The sequence below is a fragment of the Sapajus apella genome, unplaced genomic scaffold (assembly GCF_009761245.1).
Source record: "Sapajus apella isolate SASKATOON/1434 unplaced genomic scaffold, GSC_monkey_1.0 scaffold5, whole genome shotgun sequence".
NCBI lineage: Eukaryota > Metazoa > Chordata > Mammalia > Primates > Cebidae > Sapajus > Sapajus apella.
This window is the reverse complement of record NW_022436945.1, coordinates 5,465,114-5,491,814: the sequence shown is the minus strand read 5'-3', so window position 1 is coordinate 5,491,814 and position 26,701 is coordinate 5,465,114. Positions and strand designations below refer to the sequence as shown.

General features: G+C 38.7%; 1 protein-coding gene, 1 long non-coding RNA gene and 1 pseudogene across 2 annotated transcripts in view; 2 read left to right on the top strand and 1 right to left on the bottom strand.

Moving 5' to 3' along the window:
* The window catches only part of CD38 (CD38 molecule), an 82,934-nt gene that overhangs the window by 33,204 nt on the left and 23,029 nt on the right, over positions 1-26,701 (bottom strand). The window contains exon 2 of the mRNA XM_032272932.1: positions 8,085-8,214. Coding sequence (XP_032128823.1) covers positions 8,085-8,214 — 130 coding nt within the window. The remainder of the gene's footprint in view (positions 1-8,084; positions 8,215-26,701) is intronic.
* Positions 4,407-6,168, top strand: LOC116546772 (annotated as a pseudogene).
* Positions 13,420-26,552, top strand: LOC116546778. Its single transcript, XR_004266834.1, has 3 exons — positions 13,420-13,432; positions 24,138-24,141; positions 26,474-26,552. It is a non-coding gene; the product is annotated as an uncharacterized LOC116546778 (long non-coding RNA).

Genomic DNA, 26,701 nt, shown 5'->3' with positions numbered 1-26,701 from the left:
TGGGGAACTGCTCCCAGTCCAAACTGCCCAGTCTTTCTGGTGCCAGCAGCAGAGGAAAACAGTAAACTGGAGCTGCTGTGATGGGGGCTGTCCCTCCCCAACCAGAACTCAGTCTTCTTAGATAGTCTCCAGCCTGCTGCACTGCCAAAGGGGATTCCAAGCCAGTGGGTTTCAGCTTGTGGGGTTCTGTGGGAGCGGGGACCACTGAGTGAGGCCGTTTGACTCCCTGGCTTCAGCCCCGTTCCCATTGGATTGGGTGGATATCCTGCCTCACTGGAGTTCCCAGATCCAGAGTATGCAAAAACTCCTATCTGTCAGCACCTGCCTGAGCTGTCCCCCACCCCAGCAGCCACTGTCAATCTGACCACTTCTGTGCTTGGGACCCTAGGCTCTGGTGGCATGGGCTCACAAGGGGACCTCCTGATCCACAGGTTGCAAGGATCTGTGGGAAAAGTGTGATTTTTAGGGAAGGGTAGCACAATCCCTCACCCCATTCCTTGGCTGTGGGAGGGAGCACATTTTGCCCCATGTAGCTCCTGATGAGCGGTCGCCCCACCTTGCTTTTCCTCACTCTCCATGTGTTACACCAATCATTTAGTCAGTCCCAACGAGAGAACCTGGGTACCTCAATTGAAGATGTAGAATTCACTCACCATTTTCATTCTTCTCAGGAGGAATCACAGACCAGAGTGTTTTTTTTATGCAGCCATCTTGGCTGCTCAGAATCTATTATGCCTTTTTTTTTCTTTAAGTTCTCAGATACATGTGCAGAACATACAGGCTTATTACATAGATATGCAAGTGATATGGTGGTTTGCTGTACCTATCAACCCATCATCTAGGTTTCAAGCCCCAAATGCATTAGGTATTTGTCTTAATGCTCTCCCTCCCCTTGTACCCTGCCCACCAACAGTCCTGGTGTGTGATGTTCCCCTTCCTGTGTCCACGTGTTCTCACTGTTCAGCTCCCACCTATGAAAATATGCAGTGTTTGGTTTTCTGTTCCCGTGTTAGCTTGCTGAGAATGATGGCTTCCAGCTTCATCCACATCCCTACAAAGGACACGGATTTTATTTTGCCAGTATTTTATTGAGGATTTTCGCATCAATGTTCATCAGGAATATCAGGCTGACACTTCTTTTTTTGTTGTGTCTATGCAAAGTTTTGGTATTCAGGATGATACTGGCCTCATGTAATCAGTTAGGAAGGAGTCCTTCTTTTTCTCTCGTTTGGAATAGTGTCAGAAGGAATGGTACCAGCTCTTCTTTGTACCTCTGGTAGAATTTGGCTGTGAATCCACCTGGTCCTGAGCTTTTTTTGGTTGGTAGGCTACTCATTACTGATTCAATATCAGAACTTGTTATTGGTCTGGTCGGGGATTTGACTTCTTCCTGGTTTCATTTTAGGATGGTGTATGTGTCCAGGAATTTATCCATTTCTTCTAGATTTTCTAGTTTATTTGCATAGAGGTGGTTATAGTATTCTCTGATGGTAGTGTGTATTTCTGTGGGATCAGTGGTGATATCCTCTTTATCATTTTTTATTGTGTCTATTTGATTCTTCTCTCTTTTCTTCTCTGTTGGCCTAGCTAGTGGTCTATCTATTTTACTAATCTTTTCAAAAATCCAGCTCCTGGATTCATTGAATTTTTGAAGGGTTTTTTCAAAAACCTTCTATCTCTATCTCCCTCAGTCCTGCTCTCATCTTAGCTATTTCTTGTTTTCTGCCGGCTTTTCAATTTGTTTGCTCTTGCTTCTCTAGTTCATTTAACTGTGATATTAAGGTATCAATTTTAGATCTTTCCAGTTTTCTGATGTGGGCATTTAGTGCTATAAATTTCCCTCCTAACACTGCTTTAGCTGTGTCCCAGATATTCTGGTATGTTGTCTTTTTGTTCTCATTGGTTTCAAATTTCTTTATTTCTGCCTTAATTTTGTTATTTACTCAGTAGTCATTCAGGAGCAGGTTGTTCAATTTCCATGTAGTTGTGTAGTGTTGAGAGTGAGTTTCTTAATCCTGAGTTCTAACTGGATTGCACCATGGTCTGAGAGACTGTTATGATTTCTGTTGTTTTGCATTTGCTGAGGAATCTTTTACATCTAATTATGTAGTCCATATTAGAATAAGTGTATGTGGCACTGAGAAGAATGTATATTCTGTTGATTTGGGTTGGAGAGTTCTGTAGATGTCTATTAGGTCTGCTTAGTCCAGAGCTGAGTTCAAGTCCTGAATATCTTGTTAATTTTCTGTCTCATTGGTCAGTCTAATGTTGACCAATATTAGATTGTTAAACTCGCCCACTATTATTGTGTAGAGTCTAGGTCTTTTTGTAAATCTCTAAGAACTTGTTTTATGAATCTGGGTGCAAATATATATGTATTGAGTGCATATATATTTAAGATAGGTGGCTCTTCTTGTTGCATTGATCCCTTTACCATTATGTAATGCCCTTCTTTGTCTTTTTTGATCTTCATTGGTTTAAAGTCTGTTTTGTCAGAGACTAGGATTGAACCCCTGTTTTCTTTTCTTGGTAAATATTTCTCCATCCCTTTATTTTTAGCCTATATATGTCTTTGCAAGTAAAGCAAAGGAGAAATAAAATGCTTCCTAGACAAGCAAATGCTGAGGGATTTTGTCACTGCTAGGCCTGCATTACAAGAGCTCCTTAAGGAACCACTAAATATGGAAAGAAAAAACTGGTACCAGCCACTGCAAAAACATACAAAAATATAAAGACCAATGATGGTTCTCCTGAATACAGCACACTGATGGGTCTTGACTCTTTAGCCAGTTAGACAGTCTGTGTTTTTTAATCAGGGCATTTAGCCCATTTACAGTTAAGGTTAATATTACTTGTGGATTTGACACTGTCATCATGATGCTAGCTGGTTATTTTGTACATTAGTTGAAGCAGTTTCTTCACAGTGTCATTGGTCTTTATATTTTTGTATGTTTTTGCAGTGGCTGGTACCAGTTTTTTCTTTCCATATTTAGTGGTTCCTTAAGGAGCTCTTGTAATGCAGGCCTAGCAGTGACAAAATCCCTCAGCATTTGCTTGTCTAGGAAGCATTTTATTTCTCCTTTGCTTTTGAAGCTTAGTTTGGCTGAATATAAAATTCTGGGTTGAAAATTCTTTTCTTTAAGAAAGTTCAATATTGGCTCCCACTCTCTTCTGGCTTTCTGCAGAGACATCTGCCATTAATCTGATGGAATTCCCTTTGTAGGTAACCTGACCTTTCTCCCTGGCTGCCTTTAACATTTTTTCCTTCATTTCAACCTTGGAGAATCTGACAATTATGTGTCTTGGAGTTGTTCTTCTCAAGGAATATATTAGTGGTGTCCTCTGTATTTCCTGAATTTGAATGCTGGCCTGTCTTGCTAGGTTGGGGAAGTTCTTCTGGATAGTAACCTGAAGTGTGTTTTCCAACTTGGTTCCATTCTCCCTGTCACTTTCAGGTACGCCAATCAATTGTAGGTTTGGTCTTTTCACATAGTCGTATATTTCTTGGTGGCTTTGTTTATTCCTTTTTTTTTGTTCATTCATTTTTTTTCCTATTCTTATCTTCACACCTTATATCAGTAAGTTGCCCTTCAATCTCTGATATCCCCTCTTTTACTTGATCAATTCAGCTATTGCTACTTGTTAATGCTTCACAAAGTTCTCATTCTGTGTTTTTCAACATAAAGGATCATTTATGTTCCTTTCTAAACTGGTTATTCTAGTTAGCAGTTCCTGTAACCTTTTATCAAGGTTCTTAGCTTCCTTGAATTGGGTTAGAACATGTTCCTTTAGCTCAGAGGAGTTTGTTATTACCCACCTTCTGAAGCCTACTTCTGTCAATTCATCAATCTCATTTTCCGTTGAGTTTTCTGCCCTTGCTGGAGAGCAATTGTGATCATTTGGAGGAGAAGAGGCATTCTGGTTTTGGGAATTTTCAGCATTTTTGTGCTTGTTTTTCCTCCTCTTAGTGGATTTATCTACCTTTGATCTTTGAGGTTGATAACCTTTGGATGGGATTTTTGTGTGGGGGGGTTCTTTTTGTTGATGTTGATGTTGTTGTTTTCTATTTATTAGTTTTTCTTCTAACAGCCAGGCATCTCTTCTGCAGGGCTGCTACAGTTTGCTAGAAGTCCACTCCAGACCTTGTTTGCCTGGGTATAACCAGTGGGGGCTATAGAACAGCAAAGATTAGTGCCTGTTCCTTCCTCTGGAAGCTTCATTCCAGAGGGGCACCAGCCTGATGCCAGCCAAAGCTCTCCTGTATGAGGTGTCTGTTGACCCCCGTTGAGAGGTTGCTCCCAGTCAGGAGACACAGGGGTAGAAGGAACCCACTTGAGGAGGCAGTCTGTCCCTTAGCAGAGCTGGTATGCTGTGCTGATAGAATCCCTCTTGTCAGGAGCAGCTGCTGTCTTCAGAGCTGGCAGGCAAAAACTATTAAATCCACTGAAGCTATGCCCACAGCTGCCCCTTCCTCCAGGTGCTCTGTCCCAGAGACGTGGAGGTTTTGCCTGTAGGTCCTTGTCTAGGGCTGTTACCTTTCCTTCAGAGATGCCCTGGGCAGTGAGAAGGAATCTAGAGAAGCAGTCTGGCCACAGCCATGTTGCCACACCCATCCCAGACTTCCCAGCCTCCTTAGCACTGTCATGGAAAAACCACCAAAAGCTTCAGTAATGGCAGACGCCCATCCCTGACACAGCTCCATCATCTCAGGTTGACTTCAGACTGTTGTACTGGCAGCAAGAATTTCAAGCCAGTGGTTCTCAGTTTGCTAGGCTCCATGGGAGTGAGACCTACTGAGCGAACCTGGCTTCAGCCCCATTTCCGGGGTAGTGAACAGTTCTGTCTCACTGAGGTTACAGGTACCACTGGGGATGAAAAAACTCCTGCAGCTAGCTTGGTGTCTGCCCAAACAGCAGCTCAGTTTTGTGCTTGAAACACAGGGCCCTGGTGGTATAGACACATGAGGGAATCTCCTGATCTCAGTTGGAAATGCAGAAGCCACCCACTTTCTGCATCGGTCTTGCTGGGAGCTGCAGACTAGAGCTGTTCCTATTCAGCCATCTTGCCCCTCCCCGCATTTATTCTTAATAGGAGTCAGAGGAGGATATTGGTTTAAAGCATGGGCCCTGCAGTAGCTGCTACACCGGAAAGATAGCAGAGCAAGAGCAAAGAAAAATCCCTTTGGTTCCAGAAAATCTCCTGAAAAAGAGGAAGGCTTATCAAGCCCTCAAAGCCACTCAGGCAACGCAGGCACTTTTGGCAAAGAAGGAGCAGAGGAAAGGAAAAGGGCCCAGGTTTAAGCGATTGGAATCATTCCTACATGATTCCTGGCGGCAGACACATGACAAGGTACGTGTCAGATGACTGGAACTAAAGCCTTATGCCTTGGAATTGCCAGATAAACATTCTTTGGCCTTTGTCGTATGCATTGAAAGGATTGATGGTGTGAGTTTACTGGTGCAGAGAACCATTGCAAGACTTCACCTAAAGAAAATTTTTAGTGGTGTCTTTGTAAAAGTCACTCCCCAGAACCTAAAAATGCTGCATATAGCGGAACCTTATGTGACCTGGGGATTTCCAAATCTGAAGTGTCCGGGAACTCATTTTGAAATGTGGACAAGCCAGGGTCAAGAATAAGACCATCTCTCTGACAGACAACACTGTGATTGAGGAGCACCTGGGGAAGTTTGGTGTCATTTGCTTGGAAGACCTCATTCATGAAATTGCCTTCCCGGGGAAGCATTTCCAGGAGATTTCATGGTTCTTGCGCCCTTTCCACTTCTCAGTGGCCCGTCATGCTACCAAAAATAGAGTGGGCTTCCTCAAGGAAATGGGCACGCCTGGCTATCGGGGTGAACACATCAATCAGCTCATCCGCCAGCTGAACTAGAACCAGGCGCCAAACTGCAATAAATTTTTATCAGTGAAGTGGAAGCATGTGTTTTTGGGTTTGGAGAATTTGTATCAAGTATCTTCAGAGAAGATTATTTCCTGCTTTATCTTTAAAAATCGTAAAGGAAGGGTCAAAGAAAAGACAGTAGCTGGCCAGGCGTGATGGCTCATGTCTGTAATCCCAGTACTTGGGGAGGCTGAAGAGGGCGGATCACCTAAGGTCGGGAGTTCGAGACCAGCCTGGCCAACATGGCAAAACCCTGCCTCTACTGAAAATACAAAAATTAGCGGGCATGGTGGTGGCCCATGCCTGTAATCCCAGCTACTTGGGAGGCTGAGGCAGGAGAATCGCTTGAACCCAGGAGGCAGAGGTTTCTGTGAGCCAAGATTGCACCATTGCACTCTAGCCTAGGCAACGAGCGAAACTCTGTCTCAAAAGAAAGAAAAAGAAAAAAACAGTAGCTTATGTTCATTACAAGCACCTCTCATCACAATCCAGTTCCAAGGAAAAATTCCAGCGTTTTCTACTTTGGCTGCTGCCTCATCTGAAATCAGCACATTCCATGGAGGAAGGAGTTCTGCTTTGCTGCATCTCTTATCCCAGGGTTTAATGTTGGTAATTGAGTAACTCTAGTGTTTGTACAAGGCTTCCTAAGACTCCTGCAGTAGTGGACAAGCCCAGGGACATAATTGAATCTGGTGATTCCTGGGGCCTTGTGAGAAAGACTTGAAATACACATAGGAGGAAAGGTACAAAAATAAATGTTTACTTGTCTCTGCAAAAAAAAAAAAAAAAAAAGAATGGGCCCTAAAATTCCAGTCCTTATTGAAGCCCAGCATTATCATCACTTACTAGGTGTTTCACCTTGAGCAACCAAAACATCACTAAGCCCCACTTTCTACACCTGTAATATGGTAATGATAATGACTGAAAGAAACTCATGGGTTGCTAGGGAGATTAATTGAGATAAATGCAAGTAAATTATCTAGCATACTATCTATTGCAGTCACTTATTTGACAAATGTCAGCCCGGGTTATCATTTTCCAGACAACTTTTCTGCATAGGGCATCACACCTGGTGAATGGAGAAGTTTCACAATGACTCCAGCTCACCGACAATGGAATGAGAGGCTGTAATTTGTGGATGGAGATAAGGGCTTCACAAACATAATTTTAGGCACATGGAATTTTGCCTTAAACATTGACTACAGAAAAAGTGTACTCTGATAGACCTTTTCCAATATAATCAACATATTAGAATCCAGGCCTCTGTGGCTCCAAGTATCATACCATTTACATTTAAACTGGTCACTTTCAAGCCTGCCAATTTGGGCAACACTGGTCACCTAAACGCACCAAGTCTCAGTTTTCTCACTGGTGAAATGGGGATCCTGACATCTGACCTGCCCATTCCACAGAATGGCTGTGAAAGCCTAAGAAGATAAGGATTAGGAAAGTCTTTTGTAAGCAAAAAAAAAGTGCTCTGCAAGTGTAACTTGGCATTGTTGTTATTATTACTGCTACTAATAATAATATCATTGGTCAGGGAAAATTTTGTAATTATATAGTTTGGTTTAATTTGTTTGTTTGTTTGAGTTGGGTTTGGTGTTTGGTTTTTTGCCTAATTTTTGGCTAAATCTCCTTTCCTATTTATCTGTCCCCATTTCCCTCTCTCACCTCTTTTCTCCAGATGTCCTAAATCTTTATTATATCATGGCTCCTCAATGGCCTGCAAATTCCATTCCCATCAACCACACCCACACTATAATGTCTGGATTTTTCCTCTTCCTCATTCCAATCAAAATTTGGTACTGGCTGGCCACAGTGGCTCAAGCCTGTAGTCCCAACATTCTGGGAGGTGAAGTCAGGCCTCGAGGCGGATCACAAGGTCAAGTGATCAAGACCATCCTGGCCAACATGGTAAAACCCCCCCTCTACTAAAAATACAAAAATTAGCTGGATGTGCTGGCGCATGCCTGTAGTCCCAGCTCCTTGGGAGTCTGACATACAAGAATCGCTTGAACCCAGGAGGCAGAGAGTGCAGTGAGCCGAGATCACACAACTACAGTCCAGTCTGGTGACAGAGCGAGACTCTGTCTCAAAAATAAAAATCAAAAAATAATTGGTCCTGTGCATTTTTACCTTTGGTTTTTATCCCCAGTTATAAAATCAATAGCTTGCCCCCAATTACCTTGTTGCAAGGTACTGTCTGCTTTCCCAGCTTCAGTAGTGGCTGATAGTCTTCTTCTGTGATGTTGCAAGGATGTTTTGAAATAAATGCACCCTTGAATGCATCCCATACGTTTTGACAGTCTACATATCTGTGAGATAAAACACAGAAAATAAAACATGAATTATTACACTTAAAAATATTTTTGGAACATAATTGGAAACAACTATTATGTGCCAGGTAGTCCATACATATCATTTCATCTAATACATGGTCTACCAGAGATACAAAGCGGAGCTGGTACCATTCCTTCTGAAAATATTCCAAACAATAGAAAAATAGGGACTCTTCCCTAACTGAGGCCAGCATCATTCTGATACCAAATCCTGGCAGAGACACAACAAAAAAAGAATATTTCATCCCAATATCCCTGATGAACATAGATGCAAAAATCGTCAATAAAATACTGGCAAACCAAATCCAGCAGCACATCAAAATCTTGTCCACCATGATCAAGTCGGCTTCATCTCTGGGATGCAAGATGGTTCAACATACACAAATCAATGAACATAACACATCAAATAAACAGAACTAATGACAAAAACCACATGATTATCTCCATAGATGCTAAAAGTCCTTCAATAAAATTCAACAACCCTTCATGCTAAAAATGCTCAATAAACTAGGTATTGATGGAATATATCACAAAATAAGAGCTATTTCAGACAAATCCATAACCAATATCATACTGAATGGGCAAAAGCTGAAATCATTCCCATCAAAAACTGGCACATGACAAGGATGCCCTCTCTCACGACTCTTATTCAGCATAGTATTGGATGTTCTGGCCGAGGCAATCAGGCAAGAGAAAGTAATAAAGCGTATTTATGTAGGAAGAGAGAAAGTCAAATTGTCTCTCTGTGCAGACAATATGATTGTATATTTAGAAAACCCCGTTGTCCCAGCGTAATAAAACTCCTTAAGCTGATAAGCAAGTTCATCAAAGTCTCAGGATATAAAATCAATGTGCAAAAATCACAAGCATTCCTAGACACCAATAATAGACAAGAAGAGAGCCAAATCATGAGTTAATTCCCATTTACAATTGCTACAAAGAGAATAAAATACCTAGGAATACAACTTACAAGAGACATAAAGGACTTCTTCAAGGAGAACTACAAACCACTGCTTAAGGAAATAAGAGAGGATACAAACAAATGGAAAACAATGCCATGCTTATGGATAGAAAGAATTAATATCATGAAAATGGCCATTCTTCCTGAAGTAATTTATAGATTCAATGCTATTCCCATTAAGCTACCATTGATTTTCTTTGTAGAATTAGAAAAAACTACTTTAAATTTCATATGGGACCAAAAAAGAGCTGGTATAGCCAAGGCTCTACCTGACTACAAACTATACTACAAGGCTACAGTAATCAAAACAGCATGGTACTGGTTTCTATGTATCTGTATCAAAACAGATACATAGACCAATGGAATAGAACAGAGGTCTCAGAAATAACACCACACATCTACAACCATCTGATCTTTGACAAACCTGACAAAAACAAGCAATGGGGAATGGATTCCCTATTTAATAAATGGTGCTGGGAAAACTGGCTAGGCATATGCAGAAAACAGAAACTGGACCCCTTCCTTACATCTTACATAAAAATTAACTCAAGATGGATTAAAGACTTAAACATAAAACCACAAAAACCGTAGAAGAAAATTTAGGCAATACCACTCAGGACATAGTCATGGGCAAACACTTCATGACTAAATCACCAAAAAAAATTGCAACAAAAGCCAAAATTGACACATGGGGTCTAAACTAAAGAGCTCTGCACAGCAAAGGAAATTATCATCAGAGTGAACAGGCAACCTACAGAATGGGAGAAAATTTTTGCAGTCTATCCATCTGACAAAGGTCTAATATCCAGAATCTACAAGAAACTTAAACAAATTTACAAGAAAAAAAAAAAACCCCATCAAAAAATGAGTGAAGGATATTAACAGACATTTCTCAAAAGAAGACATTTATGTGGCTAACAAACATATGAAAGAAAGCTTATGATCACTGGTCATTAGAGAAATGCAAATAAAAATCACAATGAGATACCATCTCACACCAGTTAGAATGGTGATTCTTAAAAAGTCAGGAAACAACAAATGTTGGTGAGGCTGTGTAGAAACAAGAATGCCTTTACACTGTTGGTGGGAGTATAAATTAGTTCAACCATTGTGGAAGACAATGTGGTGATTCCTCAAGAATCTAGAACCAGAAATACCATTTGTCCCAGCAATCCCATTACTGAATATACGCCCAAAAGCATATAAATAATTCTAATATAAGGACGCATGCACACTTATGTTTATTGCAGCACTATTTACAATACAAAGACTTGGAACCAACCCAAATGCCCATTAATGGTACACTGGATAAAGAAAATGTGGCATGGCCAGGCGCGGTGGCTCATGCCTGTAATCCCAGCACTTTGGGAGGCCAAGGCAGGTGGATCCCGAGGTCAAGAGATCGAGACCATCCTGGTCAAAATGGTGAAACCCCGTCTCTACTAAAACTTCAAAAAAAAATTAGCTAGGCATGGTGGCGCATGCCTGTAATCCCAGCTACTCAGGAGGCTGAGGCAGGAGAATTGCCTGAACCCAGGAGGCGGAGGTTGCAGTGAGCCGAGATCCCACCATTGCACTCCAGCCTGGGTAACGAGCGAAACTCCGTCAAAAAGAAAAAGAAAAAGAAAATGTGGTACATATCCACCATGGAATACTATACAGCCATAAAAAAGAATGAGTTCATGTCCTTTGCAGGAACATGGATGAAGCTGGAAATCGTCATTCTCAGCTAACTAGCACAGGAAAAGAAAACCAAGCCCTGCATGTTCTTACTTATAAGTGGGAATAGAACACATGGACACAGGGAGGGAAACAACATATACCAGAGCCTGTCAGGAGGTGGGGGGCAAGGGGAGGCAGAGCATTAGGACAAACACCTAATGCATGCCGGGCTTAAAACCTAGATGATGGGTTGATAGGTACAGCAAACCACCATGGCACATGTATTCCTATGTAACCTGCACGTTCTGCGCATGTATCTCGAGCTTAAAGTAAAATTTTTAAAAATTAGCATACAAAAGTCAATCAATGTAATATGCTACATTTTGTAGAATAGATGACAAAAACCATATGATCATCACAACAGACACAGAAAAACCATTAGACAAAATCCAACACCTTTGTTTTGAAAAAAAGAACACTAAGCAAGTTAGAAATAAAATGGAATTTTCTCAACCTGATAAAATTCATCTGTTAAAGTCCCACAGCTATCATTTTACATAATGATAAAAGACTGGATGCCCCCTCTTAAGATCAAGTACGATCCAAAGATGTCTATTTTATCACTTATAGTCAACATTGTATTGGAGTTCTAGCCAAGGAATTTAGGTAAGAAAAAGAAACTAAACTCATCCAGATTAGAAAGGAAGAAGTAAACCTATCCCTTCATAGATGACATGATACTGTGCATAGAAAATTCTAAGAAATCCAAAAAAAGGAAACTATTAGAACTAATAAACATTTTCAGAACTAATAAACATTTTCAGCAAGGTTTCAGGTTACAAGATCGATATGCAAAAATCAATTGCATTTCTATATACTAGCAATAAAAAATATAAAATTGAAAATTTTTAAATTCCATTCTATATTTTAACAAAATTCCATATTCCATAATAGCAGCAAAGCAATAATATTCTTAGGAGTAAAAACAACAAAGAATTACAGGACAGGAACACTGAAAACTACAGAACACTGTTAAAAATTAAAGAAGAACTTAACAAATGGAAAACAGTCTACATTCATGAATCAGACTTAATATTAAGATGGCAGTATTCTCCAAACTGATTTACAGCTTCAATGCAATCCCTCTAAAAATCCCAGTTCCCTCTTTTGCAGAAGTTAAGTTTATCCTAAAATTCATATGGAAATGCAAGGAACACAGAAAAGCCAAAAATCATGAAAAAGAAAGCCGAAGTTGAAAGACACATACTTCCTGATTTCAAAACTTACTACAATGCGACAATAATCAAGACAATTGGTACTAGCATAATGACGTATTCCCAGGACCAGTTCTAACTGGCCTTACTCCATTGATAATAGGATGTCAAGTTATTCTGCAGGCACACAGCCAAAAAGTTGTAAGTCACACAGCCAAAGCAAATGCAGAAAAAAAGACGTCAACTTTGAATAATACCCAGAAGTAAAATTTTATTCCTGCCCCACCACAGAAGCAAAGGGTCAAGACATGGCTGGAACCTGAGGGCCCAAACATTTTCAAAAGCAAAAAACCTGAGCCCAGGCATATCCACTGTTAAGACCCCTTACCATATCTTACCATAAATGGTCTTGTTTAAAGTTCTTCCAGTCAAAACCTGCCCTACCAGTGCTTCTGCATACCAGCTTGACCTCCCTAACCCATAAAACTGGACCCACATCCCAGATGGGGAGACAGATTTGAGCTTTGCCTCCTGTTTTCTTGCAAGTCAACCGCACAATAAAGTTTTTGCTTTTCTCAAAAACCAGTTCCATAATATTGGTTTCTCTATCTGTCAGGCAGCAAGCACATTGCTCAGTAACAATGATAGAAATATTGATCAATAGAATAAAGAGTCTAGAAATAAAGTCCTATAGTTATCATCAATTAATTTTAGACAAGAGTGCCAAGGTCATTCAATGGAGAAAGAAAAACACTTTTCAACAAATGGTGCAGGGACAGCAAGATATCTACATCCGAAAGAATAATTTAGGACCCATATTTGACATCATATACAAAAATGGACTCAAAATGAATGAAAGACCTAAATTAGAAAATTCTTAAAGGCAAACATAGAATAAAAAATTGTCATAATCTTAGATTAGGCAATTTCTTAAATAGGACACCAAAGCACAGCAACAAAAGAAAAAAGAAATAAATTACACTTTATCAAAATTAAAACCCTATGTCCTTCAAAGGACACCATCAAGAAAGTGAAAATAAAATTCACAGAATGGATTAAAATATTTGCAAATATTATATCTGTTTCAGGACTTGTATCCAGAATAATAAAGAGCTCTTATAATTAAATAATAAAAGAATAAAGTAACAAATTGGCCAAGTATTTTAATACACATTTTTTCATAAGAGATATAAAAATAGCTGATAAACACATATAAAAATGTTCAACATCCAATGAGAGCCCATGGACACAGGGAGGGGAGCACTACACACTGGGGTCAGTTGGGGGGAAATAGGGGAGGGACGGTAGGGGGTGGGGAGTTGGGGAGAGATAGCAAGGGGAGAGATGCCAGATGTAGGTGATGAGGAGGAAGGCAGCAAATTACACTGCCACGTGTGTACCTATGCAACAATTTTGCGTGTTCTTCACATGTACCCCAAAACCTAAAATGCAATAAAATAAATGAGAAAAAAAATAAAATAAAAGAAGAAATGAAAAACAAGTGAAAAAGATTGTTGCTGTATTTCTGTATGGTTAATGTATAGAAAACAGCCTGACTGTCCAACAATGGAATAATGATCGAGTATAATATGGCATAGACACATTATGGAATATTATGTAACCATTTCACATTTTCATTTTGAAGACTGTTGTAACCTAAAAAAGATCTAAGGCATGTAACTTTGAAACCAGAAAGCAAACTCCTTTCTATTTTAGGATTACAAAGCTGTACAGTTTTTTCTGTATATAAACTAAGACAAATAAAATAACAGTAACATTAAAAAAAATGTTCAACATCATTAGTCACTAGGGAAATGAAAATCAAAACCAAGAGATACCACTTACTACTCAGTAGGATTGGGTTAGGGTTTGAATTATGTCCCATCTGAAATTCAAATGATGACGTCCTCACCCCAGTACATTAAAATGTGACCTTTTAAAAACAGAACAATTGTAGGTGTAATTAATTAATGCCAGCGTGGCATCCAACAATCATCTTTTAATAAGCCCTCCAGGCAATTCTGTGGCAAGTTTAGGTTTGAGAATCATTGGGTCATACACAAAAATGTGAAGAGTTCAGCAGTGGTTTCTTTCCAATATCTGAGCAGCATATTTCCACTTCATCCACACTTGCCTTTGAAAGCCATGCCAGGAAACCATTATCAATCTTGTTTTCTCCATACATTATATTTAAGGAAAGAAAGCTTATTACATTATGTACTTCAATGTCAATCAAAATTTATGGGGCACCATTGTGGGCATTTTAGAGAAAAGAGATTTGGCAGCTATTTCGCTTTAAGGGATCTTGTTTTAATTCCATTAATTCATGCAGTGGCCTTCTCAGGTACTTCTCCAACTCCCTCATAAAACTCTTCTACGTCTCTCCTTCGCAGCACCTTTGCAAACAAAGATGGAAGAATAAGAGAATTTAACACTACAAAATATCTAGCAGGAAAGAGAAATTAATGTGCAGAGCACCTACATGTACCAGATGCTTTCATAAGTGTGTTCATATATAATTACCAAAACGTTTATTGAATCCCACAGAGAATTAAAAGACCTCCAGAATTATTTTTATGCTTCTTAGGTATACATACCATACTTCAAGAAACATTACCTCAGCATTCAACAAAGTCCAGGTTTCAAATTTAACAGAATTCCTTGTTTACATAGAGCAGAACTATGGAGCATTAGAGTTGAAACAGACTTTGGAAGAGTTTGTAACTTAACTCTCTGCCCTTTCTACATCTTATGAATCTGAGCTTTCAGTGTGCCCTACAAATAAGAGAAAATGAGGAGAGGCAATGAGAAATTGGGGGCAGGTTTTATGAAGCTATTTGTTTTGTCCTTAAAACCAAACACCTCACCTTGGTTGTGCAAGTCGATTTTTTTGTTGGTTTAATTATATATGATGAAATAAAAAGAAATTGGGACTGTGGTAGACAAGGATGGGGGCAGATCTTTCTGGCTAAAGAGGCAGCAGAGAAGGACTGAGTCATTTCTGAAAGTTCAGTAATATTTTTCTTCAAAGATTCTTCTGTTCCAAAATTGGAAGCCTTAGTCATGGGAGTTCTAGAGGTGCTGCAGTTGGGACAGGGACATAGTGTGGCAATTGATAGCTCAGCAGCTGTTCCTGAGAGTTCACTCTGTGCCTGTGATTTGCTCCTTCCTAAGCCAGAAGTGCTGTTGGAAGTCCTCCTATTAAGACGTTCTCAGTTCTGGCCATACTTCAAGGTCACCCAAAGAGCTTCGGAAAAGATGCAGTGCTGGCTTTCAGACCCACAAAATCAGACTGGGGAAAGTGGAAGACGCCAGAACCCAGAATATCTAAAAAAGTCTCACAAATGATTCTAATGGTCAACTAGGGTTGATGACAAGTAACCTAACAAAACCCTTTCATTTCACAAATGAGGAAATGAAAGTTTAAAAAGGAAATGTGACTAGCTCAAGGTCACACAGCAGTTAAATGTTAGACCACCAGTTATTCAACTGAGCTTTCCTCAGCACTTAAATTCAGGCAGAACCAGAACCCACAGTGTCCCCTGATTCCTTCTACCACCTCCCTCCACTGCTACTGCCTTACTTTACTTTCATTTCTTATAGCCAGTTAGCCAACAATCAGCAATGACTAATCACTGTAATAATTATAACAACCACAACAGTTAGCATTTAGCAAACGCTTTCTTCACGCAGGCATCTGGCTAAGTGTTTTACAGGCATCACATTGGATCACACAAACCTATTGTTATTATCCCCATTTTACCTATAAACTCAGAAGACCAAATAACTCGCCCAAAACTCCACAACTAGAATATCCCAGCTAGAATTTGCATCTTAACTGTCCAAGTCTGGACCCCATATCCTTAGCCACTTCATCAGACAGTCTCCCAAGCGGCCATCCCAAACATTGCTTCTAAGAACAGAGGGCTGTTCTGCAGTATTTATAGAGAAAGAAAATCTTGTCTTAAATTGCTCTTTTTCAGAGCCACCTGACTAGCCACCGTGATGGAACCAAACAGTTACCGGAGGGCCCAGATAAGGCTAATGCAAGCAAGCAAACAAATCTGAAAGTAATTCATAACATTGTTTTGAATTGTTCAACTATAATTCCTTTACCCTAAGACTTTAAAACCAGGACATCCTCAATGATTGTCTATCCAAAAGAAAACTTGGAGAAACTACCCCACACTGTTCAATCCATGTTTTAGGAATAGCTATCCATGGACAGTAGGAGTATAAAGTTGTTTTGCGACCTTCTATTCTCCTCCTTATATTCTCAATTTTTTCTGTGATAAGCGTATATGACAATGGGGGTCCTAATAAAACTTTGATTTTCTTGTTAAATTGCCTGAGCAACTATACCAAAAGTTGGAGAATCTTGGAAGGTCTTAGGAAATGGGAACATATCAGGTCCCATTTCCTAAGAATCAAAGGCACTGTGACAATCAGGCTGTCATCATCAGTGTTTATGCTTGGCTGAAGCTCCGTGATCAGCTTCTGAACAAGACAACTAACCTACTGATGAAAATTTTCCTGGAAGGCTGGAGAAGCCTTGATCTGATAGCAGTTTTCTGCTCGCCTCTTCAAACGGTGACCTGGAGGCTCAACACAGCATAGGCTGGACACGAATGCCAAGAATCAAGGTCAATGGCATGACCTCCCCTTTCCTACCATTCCGCTCCTGCCAGCAGATCCCAGACCTCTCATTCACCCTATCCCCCTGTGCGTCATTCCCTCGAGTTCACCTCCCACCACTTCCTTCTACCTTCTCTGACCTACCCAAGGTAGATTGACTCCAGGTGCTCAGAGGGAGGCAGCACTAGCAGGAGAAAGGGAAAGTCATGATCACCACAGAGCTTTCACCACCTGCCAGTGTGCCAAGTACCTTACATTTAAATCTCACACTAGTCCATGGGCAAGGTAGTAGCACCATCCCTGTTTTAGACATAAAGAGACTAAGCCAGAGAAGCTTATTACTTTGTCCAAGTGGCAGAGCTGCCTTACCTGCCAAACTCTGTTCTTTTTGCTTAACAATGCTGCCTCCCACAGGAAATTTACAGCCATGGCCCTACCTGCAGAATAGGATTGGCTTTAACAGAAATGAGGATCTGAGAGCCCGAGAAGAGTTCTTGTTTCCCCAGGTGGTACAAAAGTTTCAAGACCAGACTAGGGCACAGGTATTCCCAAGTGCTGGGGTAAAATGAGTCAGGTAAGAGGGCACATGGCAGGAAGAGGTGAAAACATAGCTATATTTGGTGGTTAAATCCAGTTTGTCGGTTGTCAGCCTACTTCAGGTGTCATACCTCTGTGCTGGCACCTCTCTCTAAACCTATATCATACTCACAAAGAGCAACTATGTTTCAAAGTCCCTGTCAATTAAGCAACATCACCTTCATGAAAATTTACATACCCTAAATCCTCTTGCCTAAAAGCACTTAGATCTTGAGGGGTAATTACACTCATTGTTTGAAGTTTACAGCTGTCAAGTCCCATAGGGCGGGCTGTGTGGGCTCACAGAAAACAAGCAGGTTAACTCAGCTATTAAGTCTCAAATTTGAGGCTACCAGACCTGTGTTTAAGGTAAAGACTGCCACCTTGTGGGAGAAGTGAGTGATTGGTGGGAGTCACTGAGGAAATTAGGATTATCTTAGTAGAATCTTAAAATCAGATACTCTTCAGACTGAAGGAAAGCTTAGAAATCATTAATTCATCAACCCAGAAAATATTTATTGAGCACATACTAGGTGCTAGAAACACTTATGAGCACATAGGGTATATCAGTGAACAAAACAAAGATCTCTGTCCTTCTAGGAATTTACACTTTACTGGAACAAGACTTACAATAAACAACAAACATAATGAGTGTGTAAGTTACAAAGCATGCTAGAAATTTATAAGTTCTATGGGAAAAAGGTAAAATAGAGTAGAATGAGCATCAGGAGTGACGGGAGAGGAGGTGTCAGTGGTATTAAACAGGGTGGCATTAAATAGGGTGGACATATTTGAGTAAAGAATTGAAGGAAGCAAGGGACTTAGCTCCACAATCATCCCAGGAACATTCTAGGCAGAAGGAACAAGCATCACAAAGATCCCAGTGCCTGAAATTTGGGGATAAAAGACTACAAAGTGTAACTGCTCAGGTGATGGGTGCAGCAAAATTTCACAAATCACCACCAAAGAACTTACTCATGCAACCAAACACCACCTGTTCCCCAAAAACATATGGAAATAAAAATTTAAAAAAAAAAACAGGAAAGAAGCCAGTGTGAGTGGAAGTAGTAATAGACAGAAATGAGGTCAGAAAGGTAAAGAGGGAAGACCTGAGACTTCATTAACTATTTAAGAATTTGGCTTCTACTCCTGGTGAAGTGAGGAGCCAGAGAGGATTTTGAGCACAAGAAGCACATGATATCACTTAAATTTCAGAGCCCTGCCCCGGCTACTTTGTTGAGTGTAGTCTGAAAGAGAGAAAAGGCAGAGATCAAGATTTCAGTGTTATCTGGGCAAGTGCAGTGATTTGGACTAGGGTGGTAGCAGTAGGGATGGGGACAAGTAACAGGTTCTGGGTTCACTGTGAATTTCCTAATGGTTTGGAAGTGTTACAGAAAACAAAGAGTCGAGACAATCCCAAGGTCTGATGCCTGAGACACTGGAAGGTTGGAGTTGCCATCAACCAGAATGGGGAAGGTTTTGGGTAGAGGCATCACTGATCAGCACAGCTGATCACTTCCCCCTGCTTAATGTACTTTCTACTCACTAATTCTATGAGATCAACCCCTACTTCTACCCTAAACATTAACTAGAAATGGATCAGAAACGTAAAGCATAAGCCATACAGGAAAAAAATAACAAATGGAAACTTAACTAGATTTTTTTTAAACTTCGCTTTTTAAACGTTTCCATTAAAGAAAATGGAAAGGTAAGTCACAAAATAAAAGAAAATATTTGTAATACACATCTGAAAAAGGACTTGTTTTCAGAATATATAAGGTTCCTACAAGTCAATAATAAGAACAAAAAAACTAATTTTTCTTATCACTTTTAAATGACACATAATTGCACATATTTATGGGGTGAAGGGTGACATTTCAATACATGCATACAATCCATAATGATTGAATCTGGGTAATTGGCATATCCATCATCTCAAAAGTTTGTCATTTCTTTGTGCTGGTAATGTACAAAATTTTTCTCCTCTCAGTATTTGAAAATATACAATAAATTATTGTTCACTGTAGTCACCCTGCAATGCTACAGAACACTAAAACTTATTTCTCCTATCTATATGTAATTTGGTATTCATTAATCAACCTCTGTCTTCTTTACTCCCTACTCTTCTCAGGCTCTAGTAACCACTGTTCTACTTTCTGCTTCTCTGAGATCAACTTTTTTAGCTCCCACATGTAAGGGAGAATATATGAAACTTGCCCTTTTGTGCCTTATTTCACTTAACGTAATGTCCTCCAGGCTCATCCATGTTGCCACCAATGATAGGATTTTATTCTCTTTTATGGGGGCATCCCATTGTGTATATATACCACATTTTCTTTATTCATCTATTGACAGACACTTAGGTGGATTCCATATCTTCATTACTATAAATGAAACTGCAGTAAAGATGGGAGTGCAGTTATCTCTTTGATATACTGTTTTACTTTCTTTGGCTATAGTCCAGTAGTGAGATTACTGGGTCATATGGTAGTGCTATTTTTAGCCTGTTAAGAAACTTCCATACTGCTTTCTATAATAGCTGTACTAATTTACATTCCTACCAACAATGTGTGAGAATTTTCTTTGTCACTTATACACTGTTGGTGGGAATGTAAATTAGTTCAGCCACTGTGAAAAATCAGTTTGGAGATTTCTTAAAGAACTATTAATAAAAACTGACACATCATTAAACCTAGCAATCCCACTACTGGATATATGCCCAAAGGGAAATAAATTGTTCTACAAAAAAAAGTCATGCACTTACATGTTGGTTATAGCACTATTCACAATAGCAAAGACATGGAATCGACCCAGGTGCCCATCAATGGTAGACTGCATAAAGAAAATGTGGTGGTACATATACACCATGGAATGTACCTTAAAAAGAGGAATGAAATCATGTCTTTTGCAGCAACATGAATGCAGCTGGAGGCCATTATTCTAAGCAAGTTAACACAGAAATAGAAAACCAAATACTACATTTTCTCACTTATAAGTGTGAGCTAAACATTAGGTACACATGGACATGAAAAACGGGAATGATAGACCGTGGGGGGTATAAAAGGAGGAAGTGAAGGGAAGGAAGGTTGCAAAACCACCTATTGGGTACTGGAAGGGTTGTAAAGCCACCTGTTGGATACTATGCTCACTACTTGGGGCTTAAATGTAAGACCCCAAATTATGAAATTACTAAGAGAAAACATAAAGGAAATGTTCTGAGCAAAGACTTTATGGATAAGACCTCCAAAACATCGACAACAAAAGCAAAAATAGACTAATGGAATTATATCAAACTAAAAATTTCTGTGCAGCAAAGGAAACAATCATACTCCGAAACTTCATCATCACGCAATATACCCTTGTCACAGACCTGCACGTGAACCCCCAAATCTAAAGTAAAAGCTGAATTTTTTTTAAGTTTCCTTTTATCTGCATCCTTGCTAGGTTTGTTATTTTTTCCCCTTTTTGAGAATAGCCATTCTAGCTGGGGTGAGATTATATTCCACTGTGATTTTGATTTGCATTTCCCTAATCATTACTCACATAGAGCATTCTTTCAAATACTTAGTGGTCATTTGATGTCTTCTTTTGAGAAATGTCTGTTCAGATCAATTGCCCATTTTAAAAATCAGATTATTGGGCTTTTGGCTGTTTTTTAAGTACCTTGTATATTCCGGATATTATATATTTGTCAGAGAAACCATTTGCAAATATTTTCTCCCTTTCTGTAATTTGTCACACCACTCTGTTGATTGTTTCCTTTGCTGCACAGAAATTTTTAGTTTGATATAATTCCATTAGTCTATTTTTGCTTTTGTTGTCGATGTTTTGGAGGTCTTATCCATAAAGTCTTTGCTCAGAACATTTCCCTTATGTTTTCTCTTAGTAGTTTCATAATTTAGGGTCTTACATTTAAGTCTTTGACTCATTTTGAGTTGCTTTTTGTATATTATGATAGATGGGGCTCTAGTTTCATTCTTCTATGTATGAATATCCAGTTTCCCCAACAACATTTATTGGAAAGGGTGCCCTTTTTTCAGTTTATGTTTTGGTACTGTTGTAGAAAATCAGTTGGCTAAAAATACGTGAATTTATTTATGGGTTCTCTATTCTGTTCCAGTGGTTTATGTGTCTGTTTTAATGCCAATACAGCGCTGTTTTACTATGGCCTTATAGTATATTTTAAAGTAAAGTAATGTGATCCCTCTAGTTCTTTTTGCTCAGAACTGCTTTGGCTTGGCCAGGAGCAGTGGCTCATGCCTATAATACCAGCACTTTGGGAGGCTGAGGCTGGTGGATCACTTAAGGTCAGGAGTTTGAGACCAGCCTGACCAACATGATGAAACCCTATCTCTACTAAAAATAGGGCATGGTAGTGCATGCCTGTAATTCCAGCTACTGAGGTGGCTGAAGCAGGAGACTTATTTGAACCCAGGAGGCAGAAATTACAGTGAGCTGAGATCATGCCACTGCACTCCAGCCTGAGTGACAGAGGGAGACTCTGTCTCAAAAATAAAATAAAATAAAATAAAATAAAATAAAATAAAATAAAATAAAACAATTGCTTTGGCTATTTGGGTTCTTTTATGGTTCCTAACAAATTTAACAATTTTTTTCTATTTCTGTGAAAAATGTCATTGAAAATTCGATAGTGATTGCATTGAATCTGTAGATTGCTTTGGGTAGCATGGAATCTTAACAATATTAATTTTTCCAATCCATGAACATGGGATATCTATCCAATTTTTATGTCCACTTTAATTTATTTGATTAGTGTTCTGTAGTTTTTATTCTAGAGATATTTCACCTCTTTGGTTAAATTTACTCCTAGGTGGGTGGTTATTTTTTTATAGCTATTGTAAGTGGGGTTCCATTTTTTATTTCTTTTACAGATAGTTTATTATTGGTGTATAGAAATGCTACTGGTTTTTATATGTTGATTTTGTATCTCACAGCTTTACTGAATTTGTATATGAATTCTAAGAGTTTTTTGGTGGAGTCTTTAGATTTTCATACATATAAGATAATGTCATCTGCAAACATGGTCAATTTGACTTACTGCTTCCAAATTTGAATATCTTTTATTTCTCTCTCTTGCTTAATTGCTCTGGTTAGAACTTCCAGTACTAAATACTGTGGAATAAGAGTAGTAAGGGTGAGCATTCTTGTCCCGTTCCAGTTTTCAGAGAAAAAACTTCCAACATTATCCTGTTCAGTACAATGTTAGCTGTGGATTTGTCATATATGGCCTTTATTAAGTTGAAGTGTGTTCCTTCTTATTTTTTGGGAGTTTTTATCATGGAGGGATGTTGAATCTTATCAAATGTTTTTCTGCATCTATTGTGGTGATCATATGATATTTGTCCTTCATTCTGTTGATGGGATGTATTATGTTTATGGATTTGCATATGTTGAACCACTCTTGCATCCCTGGAATAAATCCCTCCTGGCTATAGTAAATAATCTATTTAATGTGCTGTTGGATTCAGTTTGCTAGTATTTTGTTGAGGAACTTTCCATTTATGTTCATCAGGGATACTGGCCTGCAGTATTCTTTTGTTGTTGTATCCTTGTTTGGTTTTTGTATCAGGCTAAATCTGGCCTTACAGAATAAGTTTGGAAGAATTCTCTCCCCTTCAAGTTTTTGGAATAGTTTGAGAAGAAATGGTGTTAAAAGTTGGTAGAATTTAGTAGTAAAGTCATCCATTCCTGAGGTTTTTTTTTTTTGTTTTTTTTTTTTTAATTGGGAAACTTTTTATTGTTGTTTAATAAACATTATTTTTGCCGTTCCTCAAAGCTTGTTATTGGTCTGTAGATTTTGTACTTTTTCCTGGTTCAATCTTGATAGGTTGTAGGTGTCCAGAAATTTATCCATCTCCTCTGGGTTTTCCAATTTGTTGGTGTTCATAATAGTCTCTTATGATCCTTTATATTTTTGTGTATCAATTGTAACATCCCCTTTTTCATTTATTTGGGTCTTCCTTCTTTTTTCTTAGTTTAGGTAATGCTTAGTCCATTTTCTTTTTGAAAAACAACTTTTCATTTTGTTGATCTTTTGTGTCACTTTTCCAACCTATTTTATTTATTTCTGTTCCGATCTTTATTATTTAATTCCTTCTACTAATTTGGAGTTTGCAGGTTTTGTTTTATTGTTTTGCTTTTGCAGTTTCCTGAGATTCACTGTTAAGTGGTTTGTTTTAAATCTTTCTACTTTTTTGTTGTAGGCAATCATTACTATGAACTTTCCTCCTAGTACTGCTTTTACTGTGTTCCATAGATTTTGGTATGCTGTGTATCAATTTTTATTCATTAGACATGTTTTCAATAAGTTGTTTTTTTTTCTTAATTTAGTCATTGACCCATTGGTCATTCTGGAGTATGTTGTTTAATTTCCAAGTATTTGTATAAAAAAACCCTAATTTTTAAAGAAGGGCAAAAGATTTGAACATATACTTCAATAAGCCTATGAGATGATACTCAGCATCATTAGTCATGGGGGAAATGCAAACTATGACCAGCATAAAATAATAGTAAAAATTTTTAAATTGCTAAAATATAAAAGCCTGATAATACCAAATGTTAACAAGGGTGTAGAACAACTAGAATATTCACACACTGATGCTATACATGTAAAACTATACAATTGCCTTATAAAACAGTCTGGTGATTTCTCAAAAAGCTAATCAACTTATCTACCATATGTCTCAGCTATTCTATTTCTGGATGTTCGCTCAAAAGAAATAAAACAGTATGTGTAAGAATTAAAGAAAGAGGAAAGAAACATGAAAGGTGGCTTGCCAGTTAAGATTTTATTTCAGAGAAAACAAACTAGAGAGGAGTTTCTGGCCAAGTTAGGTTGGAGGCACATTCTCTTACAGACTAAGAGTTTTCAAGGATTTAGTGTGGGAGTTTATTAGAGGCTTGGACTCCTTTTGTGGGGCTTTTTATTTGTGTGTGTGTGTGTGTGTGTGTGTGTGTGTGTGCGTGCGTATTTATTTGGGAGGGAGAGTTGTGTGTCTGTTTTTACACATTTTTCTACACCTGCAGGCATACCCCCTGAGGTCTGCTTTTAGCTTCCTTATTTTAGTGCACTTGAAGGGAAAGGAATGTGCTTATTAAGGTCTACTGTTTTACTGAGGTCCATTGTATGAGGGTGAAGCTTGCCAGTTACCCAAGAGACTTTTCTTCCACCTTCCTCTGTGCCCAAGCTGTTTTATCTATGTTTTACTGTCTTCCCTTTTTGGCTGCTTGTAGTTAGAAGAGAAGTGATTTCCTTGAAATACATGAGGCTAGAAAGGAAGCTGGAACTTACAGTGGTGGTGTTTGTCCAAGATGACACTGCTCCTGCTCTGACAGTATATCCATATAATAACTTGTACACTAATGTTTATAGAACCTATATTCATCATATCCAAAAAGGGAATACAAGCCAAGTGTCTATCAACAGGTAAATAGATAAACAAATTGTGATATATACACACAATAGACCCAGTAATAAAGAGGAACAAGCTATTAATACATCCAAGAACATGGATGAATCACAAAAATATTGTGACACAGACATGCAAGTCAGACAAAAGAGTACATAGTATGCATTCCACTTATATAAATTTCTTTAAAATATAAATTTGTCTCCAGTAATAGAAAGCAGACCATCTCTACTAGATATCAAAGCATTAGTAATCTAAACAATGTGGCAGTGGTATAGTGACAAACAGACCATAAAACACATTAGATTGTACAGAAACAAACTGACATACATAAAGAAACCCAATACGCAACAGAAGTGACATCATAAATTCCTTGATAAAGGATGGATTATTTGATAAATGGCACTCACACAACTGACTGTCCATCTGGGGGGAAATGAAATGGGCTTCCTAATTTCACCACACGCAAAGATAAATTCCAAGTGGATAAAAGATCTAACTAAGGAAAGCAAAAGTTTAACATTTTTAGAATATATTTGACCCTTTTGTGATCTCACATTAATCAGTTCTTAAATAAGATACAAAAGGCACAATCATAAAAGAAAACATAAATTTGATCAAATTTAAATCTTTAATAAGATAAGGAACATGATCAATAGAGTCAAGAGTTAAGCCATAGACTGGGAGACTAAATTTACAATCCACATACGTTGCAGAAGATTGGAATCCTGAATGTAGAAAGAGGCAATTCAATATAAGAACAAGGAAAATAAAATAGGCTTTTCATAGAAGAAACAAGAAATACATAAAAAGATAATCACTTGTGTTAATGATCAGGGAAGCAAAAAAATAAAACACAAAGAAATGAGCAAATTTTTTTTTAATTTGAGAATTCCAAATGATGAGGAGGATGAATAGCAATGAGGACTTTATACCGCTTTTGTGAAAATAAAGTGCTACAACAATTTTGGTGACCATCTGGCCATAGGCAATGTGGCAGACACAGTTCGTTCCCTACTCTGGAAGATTTCTTTTACCCTTCTTCCCTATTGGGAAAGTATATCTCCTATTATGATTCAAAATATCAAATTCACGCTTCTCTGGCCTCTTTTATAGTTTTGGGTAAGCCTGTGGCTTGGTTCTGGCCAGGGAAACTTAAGGAGAAGCCTAGAGAGGGTTGAAAGAGGACTGCTGGGAAATATGTTATTTGGGGATGAAAGGAGACTTGAAATGAGGGTGTGTTCTTGCCCTTCTCCCTGCCTTCTGTTCCAGGTATATGAGGACATAATGCAGCAACCTTGTGACAAAAAGCTGGAACCCACCTCAGGGAGATGGAAGAGTGGAAGGAAAGAGCCTCAGCCATCACTGAGCTGCTGAACCAACCCTTTGACCACCCTACTTTTGGATGTCTTATTATATGTGTCAAATATATTTTAAAGTGGCCAGGCACTATGGCTCATGCCTGTAATCCCAGCACTTTGGGAGGTCAAGGTGGGAGGATTGCTTGAGGCCAGGAAGTTGAGACCAGCCTGGGCAACAGAGTCAGACCTCATCTCTATAAAACATTTGTTTAAAATTTAAAATATATTTTAAACCTTTTCAGTTGAGTGTTCTGTGACTTGCAGCCAAAATCATCTTAAATTGGTATATCTGCTGTTATTTGTTGAATTTTATCCACCCAAAGAATGTTGAAATCCTAACCCTCAGTACCTCAGAATATGACCTTATTTGGAAATAAGGTTTTCCAGATAATCAAGTTAAGTTGAGGTCATTAGGGTGAACTTAATCCCATACAACTGGGTCCTTATAAAAAGGGGAAATTTGGACATAGAGACAGAGAGAAGACAATATGAAGACACTGGGACAACACCATCAACAAGACAAGGAATGCCTGAGGTTACTAGCAGCTTGGCGGAGGGCATGGAGCGGATTATCTCTCACAGCCTTCAGAAGGCACCGACTCTTCTGACACCTTGATTTTAGAC